This window comes from Nuphar pumila, chromosome 15 (genome assembly GCF_984573655.1).
Source record: "Nuphar pumila chromosome 15, dmNupPumi1.hap1.1, whole genome shotgun sequence".
Classification (NCBI taxonomy): Eukaryota; Viridiplantae; Streptophyta; class Magnoliopsida; order Nymphaeales; family Nymphaeaceae; genus Nuphar; species Nuphar pumila.
In genome coordinates, this window is record NC_143263.1 from 68,813,393 (window position 1) to 68,824,950 (window position 11,558).

The 11,558-nt window shown below is 39.7% G+C and overlaps 1 protein-coding gene across 1 annotated transcript; it reads left to right on the top strand.

The window, feature by feature from the left end:
• Positions 1-9,391: 9,391 nt before the first annotated feature.
• On the top strand, positions 9,392-11,005 carry LOC149815532 (aspartic proteinase nepenthesin-2-like). The gene has a single exon (XM_089990563.1). It carries the CDS (start codon positions 9,392-9,394, stop codon positions 11,003-11,005), a length of 1,614 nt encoding a protein of 537 aa, XP_089846689.1.
• Positions 11,006-11,558: the final 553 nt, after the last annotated feature.

Consider the following 11,558-nt stretch of genomic DNA (forward strand, 5'->3'; position numbering starts at 1 on the left):
CAAAAGTATTGTCTTCCATATGCCAATGCCCACTTCTCTTTTTCTGCATATAAATTTTGTAACCACAGACAATCAATAAGGTCGTATGTCTTAATCATTTGCTCTCAATCTGACTTAAAGGCGACCTCGTCTACGCTATGAAGTACACACCTTGCAAACTTTTTGTCAAACCCTGTATTCTGATTAAATATGTGTCCTATGTTCCTTGCTACATTTTGAAAGATATGCCACAAACATAGGCGATGATGTGCATCTGGCCACACATGAAGCACTGCAGCCGCAATTGCGTGATCACCATCTGTAAGTACAGTTTCAGGATGCTTCCCGTTCATTGCCTGTGTGAATACTCTGAACAACCACTCAAAGCTTTCCATGGTCTGATCATACAAAAACGCCCCACCTAATATACAACTCTGTGCGTGATGGTTCACTCTGACAAACTGCGCAAATGGCCACTGTTCAGTATTAATCTTTACTGTAGTATCAAACACAAGCACATCATTGAAGCATTCATAATCCACTCTTGACTTTGAATCTGCCCAAAACATATTCACAGCATATCTATCTTCGTCCACTTGCATTGCACTAAAGAAACCATGTTCATTGCTTGATTTATTCTGTAAGTAATGAACCAAAGAACATATTTCTCCGTTCTTCATGTTTTCTGTCCTCTTCCTTCTCAAGTGGTTTCTTAGATCCAAAGGTGTGAATGACACATTTTCGCGACCACCATCCATGCGGGTAAACAAATTGTATGTCTTCCTTGGTGCAGTGCCGACGCTATCGGCTATTTCAGCCATTGCAGCATGCGCTACAGTTACTTTACGATGTGACTTTAGTATAGGAGTCATACATGATGCAGATAACTCATGATTATGATCACTGATTAAAGTACGCATGACAAATTTCTCATTCGGATGTCTTCTCAAAACTATTCTCGCTTGACATCCACATCTTGATTCTGACATGCTCCTTGTTGGATTTCCTATTGATTTCTTCCAACCTTGCTTGGAACAAACATATGTCTTTCTAACCACGACACCATGTGCATTTTTTGACCAGGAAAACCTTCTCACACTGAAGCCAACTTTTAAGGCATAATCATTGTAAAATTTATATGCAGTTTCCTCATTATTAAACTGCATTCCTTCTACAGTAACAGAGTCAAGTGTAATTCGATGTTCATTCCCAGTTTCGACGCTTCTATTGTGTGTACTGACATCAAAATCTGCCATTTTATTAACTTGCATTTCTTCTACTGTAACATTCAAGTCAAGTGTACTTCCATGTACATTCCTGGTGCCTACACTTTTATTATGTGTATTGTCGTGGTAGTCTACCTCATTATTGAATTGCATTTCTTCTACTGGAACATTCAAGTCAAGAGTGGGTCTAATGACTGCACCCTTCTTTTCATGTGCATCATTAGTGCAAATGTTCAATTCTTCGGTTGCGTCAATAGTATAGATATTCAATTCTCCAGATCTTTCGATTGATTGAGCTACATCATCTTTATTGCAACCTTATGATAAGCTCAACAATGTTTTAAGCAATATATCAATCTGTGTTTGCATCAAAATAGCAAAAAAATCGATATTAACTAACAAAAATGTATCTCACAAAAACAGAAGTATGTTACTAAAACATGGGTTTTTCGATACAATGCATATAATAAGTTAATGTAGGATACCTGATGGGGTAGAGGCCCTTCCTAGCATTTGTAAACAAGCATTCTTGTCAACAGGTCCCAGCGTCTTACAAATATCGATAAGTTTCCAACCATCGTAAGAACATGATCTACCTACAATAACCAAACAATGCCTTAATGGCACACCAGACGACATGCCTTCTTCATCGATAGCATGATGAGATAAAAAGCTACTCACGCTGCCTTAATGGCACTGGTGGGAATGTTTGTGAATCATTGCTTTCTTCCATAATGCCTACAAGCAACGAAAAAGAAGAGAAGATAGTGGAGTTAGCAAGCGTATACGTTTACTAGGATTTAATCAAGATGCATATAACAATGGATACCGATAAGGTTAAGCAAGTCAATGCAACAATTTAATGAATGACAGTATCAAAGCAAGTGCGGTTTGATGTTTTCTAATACTGAGCATCGAGTTGTCGCTTACCATGCCAATTGTAATACACATGTCATACATGTGTGTTGATGATAACGCTCTCATTACATCCACTTGGCTCAAAAGCGAGTCCAATCGAAGTCGCTAAAAGAGCAGCGACATGCCTGCGAAAATTGCCCCCCCCCTACCCCCCACATGCAAGTAACGATGTGTTTCTGCAAGTACACGTTTTCAAAGTCTATGTACAAATATCTTAGAAATACATATTACATAACATAAGATATTGAAAATCGATACGGCAATTCAGCATAATAACTTACAACTCGACAATCAAAACCATACTATCTAAAAGGTCGATAAATATATCGCACAATAAATTATAAATCGATAAGAAAGAAATTGAGCATAATAGCAAACAAATCGATACAATGCATATAATGAGTTAATGTAGGATACCTGATGGGGTAGAGGCCCTTCCTAGCATTTGTAAACAAGCATTCTTGTCAACAGGTCCCAGCGTCTTACAAATATCGATAAGTTTCCAACCATCGTAAGAACATGATCTACCTGCAATAACCAAACAATGCCTTAATGGCACACCAGATGACATGCCTTCTTCATCGATAGCATGATGAGATGAAAGGATACTCACGCTGCCTTAATGGCACTTGTTGGAATGTTTGTGCATCATTGCTTTCTTCCATGATGCCTAACGACAGCAAAAATGAAGCGAAGACACAAGAATGTTTTGTAACACAAGGCAGGCACGAGAAGGCGACAATGTGTTGTAAAACAAGATAAAAAACAAGGCAAAAAACTCGACTTGAGACGAAGGCAAAGTTTGGGTTGATAATGGGAGCTACTGTTACAACAGATCGCGCAGGAGTTTAATGAAATAGGGAACGTCTCCACTTTAAATAGGAAACATCAAACTTTCTGGATGGAGGACTTTTTTGTCCTTTTCTCGAACGATCGTTTCACAGCTTTTGAATGGAGGATATTTTTGTCATTTAATCGAACCATCATTTCAGGGCAAGAAAAGCAAGGGTGATTAAGTCTTTGCAACAACACCAGAGTCCGATGCAAAGGTGTGTCAACATACACGGGCATACGAGCCTCATGTGCATGAATATGTGGCGCTCATTCGACCTGCCGAACATAGACGTGTGATGGCTATAGCGATTAACACTACAAATCGCTATAGCCGTCACGTGTAAATCGCTATTTGAATCAAGACCAACTTGTCGGGGGCATATCTCCCTAACCGGAGATCGGATTTCAAATCCGTACAAAGCGGTGTCTTTCTTATTGAGTCTAGTTTATTCCTGTCAATTTTCAGCAATTTTTATGGTAATTTCATGCATGTTTTTGGTCAAAGACCAAGACCCTATCACACTCTATATCGTTTAAGTTACTCATGTTTTTAGTTCATTTTGCAAGAGTCATGGGAGATCATTTTTCAAATCTGTAAAAAACATTTTTTTGCTTTATTTGTCTAGTTTATATCTGAAAATTTTTATAACTTTATATATTTATTTGATATTTCAAATATATAAAAAACCAGAAATATTTTGTTTAATCATGGTTAAATAAGATTAATCTGTAACCAGTCCAATCCTGAATTTTAACAAATTTAAAATATCAAATATGTATAAACAATTATAAATTTTAACAAGTTTATCCTAATTTGGGTAGCGTTTTACAACGATCTGCTTACTGAATAACACTATAAATCGCTATAGCGATTTGCAGAAGACACTACAAATCGCTATAGTGCAATTCAAAAACATTATATAGCAATTTGCGGAATACCAACTTGTCACCCTGTTGTGGTGACAGGGTTGTGGTTTTTGACCCAAAATTTGGTATCGTCAACTTAGGATTTAATCACCTTTTATTAGAATGGTGCTTGTGTCATTCGTGTTTCACCATAGTGTTATTGAAAATGAAAATAAAAAATGCAACATATTGATTATGAAAAATGAAAATTTAAACTACATGCTCATTCATTCTAATCTAAGCATAAATACTACAAATTATAGTTAAAAGATCGGACAACACTATAAATCGTTGAAGAGGTCATTGAAGACCCGAAAATACTACAAATCGTTGTTAAAAGATCAGACAACACTATAAATCATTGTAGGGGTCGTTGGAGACCCGAAAACACTACAAATCGTAGTAGGGACACATTATAGACCCAAAAAAATTATAACAACGACTTGCTGAAGAATATTGTCAATCAAATAGCGATTTGTTGAAGGAAGGCTACAACAGTCATGATATGGGGGCCAAAATCAGAACATTTACAAAATCTGGATACAGGGTTCTGGTATTAAATCAAAATAAAATAGCAATTGATCATGAAAAATTCTAAAAATTTACAGAGATAAACTAGACACATAAGCAAAGAGAACCCGTTTTACGAAATTGAAAAATGATCTCTCATTAGGGAAATAAAATTCTGACAAAATGGATCAAAATCTGAGCTGTTAAAATGACACAGGGTAACAGGGTTGTGGTTTTTAACCCAAAACTGGTATGAAAACACCAAAAAAATTGCTGAAATTTGATATGGACAAACTAGCTTCAATTTAAAAACAACCCTTTTTACGGATCGAAAAGATCATCTCTAGTTAGGGAGAAATCACTCCCATAAGTTGGTCCTGATTATGCTAAAATACTGACGGTGCAAAATAACAGGTTCCAAACCTCGACTTTTTAAAGTGGGTCAAACAAACTCAGAATGATCTAATTTTTGGTGGAGAGCATGAAGACATATGTATGAAGTTGCAGTAAAAAATTCAAATCGAAATGAGCTCCGATTACATACAAATCAATGGATTTAAAATAAACTACAATTGAAAGTATAATCTTAAAAGCAATTGAAAATGATAAGAGCCAACTGCACATTGAAAAAGAAATAAAAGGTTCCAATGAATCCGAGAGACATCTTTGTATTCTCCTATACATATAAACTCTTCAAGTTGAACGATGCTACAGTCAGTGTGCAGGTCAGTTGGTGTTTGATGGAGCAATATAGGATCGTCTGTTGGATGTGCACAGAAGTAGAGAGAGAAGGGAGAGAGAGTGAGAGGGTTGATGTTCATAGCCTTCTCCAGGGAGAACTCTTTGCCTCTCTTGATTTCTTCTCTAGAGAGAGAGAGAGAGGGTTTTACAGTGTTTTACGGAGAAAGAAGAAGAAGACTTTGAAGAGTCAACATCATCCTCGACTTTCTGGATGGAGGACATGTTTGTCCTTTTTTTAAACAGAAAAAGAAGAAGACTTTGAAGAGTCAACATCATCCTCGACTTTCTGGATGAAGGGCATTTTTATCATTTTCTCAAACCATCACTTTATGAGAAGAATAGCAAGAAAGGGTACTTAAGTCTTTGCAACAACACCAGAGTCCGATGCAAAGTTATGTCAACATACACGGGAATACGAGCCCCATGTGCTTGTATACGTGGTGCTTATTTAAAGCTCTGAACACAGACGTGGGATTCAGTGAATCATCGGGGGCGAACATACACCACCCTTCCGGAAACCACATGGAAATGAGTACGAAAAGATAGTGAAAGTGCATGAGAAGTGAAAAAAAGAGCGGAGGAAGTCAATAGGAAACCACATGAAATGAGTGAGAAACAGTACCATTAGGAGTAAGAAGGGATGTGGAATTAATCAAGGTTGTTAAAAGCGTCAAGGAAAAGCATTACAACCTCGATAAAGCGAGGCATAAGTTGAAGCACAAGTATCACAACAATGAGTAGTGCAAGATAAGAAAACATGCAACTATATAATAAAATAAAATAAAAAAAAATTATGTATTTTACTAACAATAACATGCAAGAATATATAATTTTTTGCATAAAAAAGGATCACATTTATACACACAAAAAGTATATCCAAAGACATAAGTATATCAAAGCTTAAGAACTAAAAGATCCAACTTGGTTTTAAAGTAAGATTAAAAACAAAACCAACATAACATATCTTACCTAATTAAAATAGTATCATCCAATTTGATTCAAATCTCAATTCATAAGTAAATTGAAAATATGCATGACTCATGTTGAGCTTTCAAAGATCGGGTTGAAAGAAAAAAAATTACACAAGAAGTAGATGAACACGTCATGGTTTGGGTTATAGTGTTTTGTAGTTCACCTTTGCATATATATTTGGTCAAGTTATTCTAATATTAGAGAAACTTATGAACTTAGAAGATTCACAATCACCATTTGGAATGAAATGCCTTACCAAACAATGTGAAAAAAGCTCTACCTGATAATCATATATAATTTTCATAAGAAACAAGAGAAATAACATTTATTCGTACCTCAAATTGAAAGAGCAAAATATGCAACACGAGAAGAAAAACCTCAAATCAGACTTCTTTTTAATGAACAACGAGGGATGTTTGAACTAAACAACTCAAAATTAGGGTTTGTTTGTTCGAAAAGAGAATCTCCAAAACTCATAAAATTTTGAGAATCTCTCTCTCTCTCTCTCTCTCTCTCTATATATATATATATATATATATATAGAGAGAGAGAGAGAGAGAGAGACCCATACCAAGAGGCAAGAAAAAGAAGACTAAACAACTTTTAGAAAAATGAAAAGACATGTTGCCCTTAATGCACCCACTTGGCAACGTAATTCAAGTTATATGAATGCGTGAAACATTACCTTTTTACGTGAATACCTTTTTAGTATACGAGATATGTGTTCCTCCTCAATGCACATACCTCCAGTGAGGCGTGAGCCTCAAGCACTAAGGTGCACGCCTTATAAACAACAATGCCTCAATGTTGAGCTTCGAGGCATGCATGAAGGCTCATCTCGCAACTCAAGCATGTGCTTCACGCCTCGAAGCATAGGTACTTAACAACATTGGAATTAATATGAAAACTTGTTATAATAAAAAGTATCATGCATTAATATGAAAAACATTGGGCATGAGGGAAGCGAGAGAAAACAAGTGGGAAATGAGGGGAAATTAACGAAGAAGCTAAGGGAAAGTGTGCTTCCCACTAAAAGCCTAGGTGCTTCTAGTAACTATAGTTGAGATTTTTCTAGCTGGAAGCCATGCATAATATAAAGGGTAATATACACTTAGCTGCCTCAGGTTCCAAATATTTAAGAAAAATGCTTGCCTTCTCAAGAAATCTTAGACTGCCTAACTTACTCTTCATATTACCTAACTCTAGCCAACTCTTTAGAATGATACTTTTCACTGACCTTTTTTTTTCAATTATTGAATGTAACTTTTGTTGCTTCCTAATTTTTAGCTACACTTAAGGGTAAATAAGTAATTTTAATGTAAAAAATATCACATAGCCGTCTAAGTAATTTCTTAAAAAAGTTAAATTAATATTTGAAAACTGAGGCAGCTAGACATAGATTCACCATTTATCAGGCGACTATATGTACATTACTCTAATGCCAGGAAAGAATTAGGCTTGTATTTGTGAGAAGGGACTAGTGATGAACAATAAAGACATGAAAATGACTTCCAAAAATAACAGGGGACGCCAAAAGCCTCAATTCCTTGCACGGTAAAAGCCTAAAAAGGAGATGGTCGTCGTTTTGGAATGCATGAACACCTGGGTGAAGAATGGAACTCGAGGAATGCATGATTTTTTTGAACTCAAAAGGTTAAATCTTGACTTTAAACTAGTGGACTTGTTTGGAAGTTAGAAAATAGTAGGAAAAGTGAAAGTAGGAAATAAAAAATTATAACTTTTCAACTGTTTCAAATTAGAAAAAAAAATTCAAAGAAAAGTTTTTTTTTACAAATTGTAATTTTTTATAAGAAAATTTTCTCCAGCTTTACCCACAACAATCTCATTCCATAGGGCTATCACAAAAAGAGCTTCCTTCATTTTCATCTTTCTCTCATTCACCACCATTTTCAGGTCTCTCTCTCATCTTCATGTTCCTCTCACCCACTACCATTTTCAAGTACTCTCTCTCTTATTTTTCTTACATTTTTTCACTAGATCTGTTTTTCTCGTGCTACACAAACAAACGAAAACTCATTTGAAAAAGTTATTATATAAAAAACATCTCATAAACAAAATTTTCTTTTACTATGAAAATTTTTCTTGCTTCCAAACGTGATAACATCTCATCTTATCTCATTTATCCTGAGAAGTGGAGTGCAATCAAACACCACCTAACCAGTTTAAAGTCATTACCTGGTTATGAAACTTTTTTCGTTCACAAGGTGCTTTCGATGACTTTAAAGAACTTTTGACCATTTGACTACTGCTCATTCAAGGACCAAATCAGTTACAAGGGAACAGGTGTGCTGATCTATATATCGATTAAGACGGTCTCAATGGAAAAATTTTATTTAAAAAATAAAAAAAAACTGACATAGACCAAGTATATCTAGCATATGGATGAGAGAGATCATGAATTGCAATATCGTAATTATGTTGACCATCCCGAGGTAAAAACCATGGTTCTCATTACCTTCACCATCTCTCTAGCTCTCTCTCTCTCTCTCTCTCTCTCTGGAGCTGGGAGTAGGGCTGATAAATGAACTGAACAGTTCGTGACTCAGCTCGGTTTAGCTCATCATGAACTCATTCACGATCGGCTATACAGCTGATGAGCCAAGCAATTGATCCCAAACAAACTCGGTTGAAACTTGTGCATATATATATATATATATATATATATCATGATTTTTTTTTAGAGTAGTCAGCTTTTGTTCGGCTTGCCTTGTTCAAGAAGGAACTAAGCTTGAGCTCGGCTCGACTAAATATGGCCATTAGCCGAGTCAGAAGCTTGGTCCCCTGGCAAACGAGTCAAGCCCGAACATGCTCTGTTTGGTTCGTTCGGCTCATTTACCAAGCTGGGAAACGTGGCCCCCCTCTTATTAATGGAGGAGAGTCACCCTTAGCTTGTTGAGGCCTCGCTTTCACTGTCAGACTTTTTTGGCTTTCTACTCTACTGACGACTCCATGATCAACCACCCTCGACCTCTTTTCCCCGAGTCCCCAACCGATGAAATCCATGCGAAGCTCCCACGAAGAATCCCTTGCACCCTCACCCTCTCCTCCCTCCTTTTATTCTAACCAAACTCTCCCCTCCCCTCCACGCCACCTCTTCATTTATCTCTCTCTCTCTCTCTCTCTCTCTCTCTCTCTCTCTCTCTCTCTCTCTCTCTCTCTCTCTCTCTCGTTCTTGCGTCTTCCGGTTTTGTTCTGTTTTGTGGGTATCGAATTTCAGAGAGTTCTTCATCAGAAGAGAGAAAGAATCTAGCACCTGAAGAGAGACAAGCATGCTTTCTCTCACCATGTACGTCCTCTCTCTCTTCTCTTTCCTCTTAATCCTCTCGTCGGCCTCCGCCTTTCTCAACCTCACAGACGGCTCGGTCCTTCACGGGATCGCCCTCCCGGAAGAGCCGCCCATCTCCGAGACGAATTGCCAACTCCCATCCGACGACGCCAAGCGGAGGAAACCCATCAAGCTCCATCTCCTCCACCGGGACCAGCGACTCGGGAACCACAAGCGTCGTATCGAATCGCTGCTGGAGTCCAGCTACCGAGACGTCTCTCGAATCCGCACCTTCCATGATAGAATCAACGAGAAAAGGCCCCGGAATCCACAACCCGGTTTGATGGAAGAACCGGTTCACCATCCCATCCCACCGGTGAAGCATGTCAAGGCCCATGAGAATGCCAGGTTGTTGACCGGGTCAAAGAACAAGCCGGGTCGTGAGAGAACCGCATTGCAGCCTGAACCGGGCAGACCTCTGATGGTGGCCACCCTCCAGTCCGGTGTGAGCGTTGGCTGTGGTGAGTACCTCATGGACGTCTACATTGGCACGCCCCCGCAACACTTCTCGCTGATCATCGACACCGGGAGCGACCTGAACTGGATCCAGTGCCTCCCATGCAACGACTGCTTTGAGCAACTCGGCTCACCATATGACCCGGGTCAATCATCGTCGTTCCACCTGATGTCTTGCAAAGACCCGGCTTGCTTGCATGTCTCACCTCCCGATACGTCTCGTCCCCGCTGCAGATCGGGGAATGGGACGTGTGAGTACTTCTACTGGTATGGAGACCGATCAAACACCACAGGCGACCTAGCCACCGAGACATTCACAGTCAACGTGACCTCAGGCCCAAGTGGACCCAGATCGGCCATTCGGATCGAAAACACTGTATTCGGATGCGGTCACTGGAATCGCGGCCTTTTCCACGGTGCAGCTGGCCTACTTGGGCTCGGCCGGGGTCCGCTCTCATTTTCAAGCCAGCTTGAGTCAGCATATGGCCGCAAGTTCTCGTACTGTCTCGTTGACCGTGACTCAAACGCGAGTGTGAGTGGCCGGCTTGTGTTCGGCGAGGACGAGGGGTTGGTGCGGCACCCGGACCTGCAATTCACTGAGCTCGTCGCGGTCAAGGACTCACCAGTGGACACGTTTTACTACGTCCGGGTTCGGGCTGTTCGAGTCGGTGGGGAAGTCCTGGCCATCCCTCCCGAGACATTCCAGATCGGTCCTGACGGAGCCGGAGGGACCATAGTGGACTCTGGGACCACGTTGACCTACTTCCCCAAGTCCGCAATGGCAAACATCAGGTCTGCCTTCTTGAGGAAAGTAAAAGGTCTGGACCTGGTCCGTGGATTCCCCCCACTGGACCCTTGTTTCAATGCTACAAGCGTTGACCGGGTCAAGCTGCCGGAGTTCAGCATCCTGTTCTGGGATGGGGCGGTCTGGAGCTTCCCAGTTGACAACTACTTCATCAGGCTTGAGCCAGGAGGGGTCATCTGCTTGGCTCTGTTGGAGGCCCCACAGTCCTCCCTATCCATATTGGGAAACTATCAGCAACAGAATTTTCACGTACTTTATGATCTAGAGAAATCCAGATTAGGGTTTGCCCCAACTAATTGTGCCGAGGTTTAAGTTGGCTATTCGTTTATGTGGGGTCCGCCATGATGATGTGGCTGGTCCCTATTGGTTTGTACGTATTTGATGGGGGGGCATGATCTGGAGGTACACGTAGGATAGGGGTAAACAAAAAAATAATTGTACAGATCCATACACATGCAGGATTATTATTATTATTATTTTGTTTCTAAACTTTAATGTCTGTATTAACAGTGTGTTTAAAGATAATATCATGAGCATTTTGGGTTTGTTAATTTGAACCTGAGGGGTGTTGCTTTGAGGGGCATTTTGGTCATTTAAGATACGGCAAGACAGTCGAAGTCCAGTCAGACATGGTCTTTGGTCTGGGGCCGGACTGGTTGGCTCGAAAGCTTACCGGGTCAGGCCGGGCTATCTAGGATCTAATATCCCCTTGGCCACTTGGAAATTGGAATTGAACAGGCCCGGATACATTTCGGACTCCTGTTCTGATCATTTGAATAATCCAACAAATTTGTTGGTTTAGTTTAGAACCTGAACATGCATGGCTGCGTCCAGATCCAAAGCCTCATAGTTTTATGATCATAGT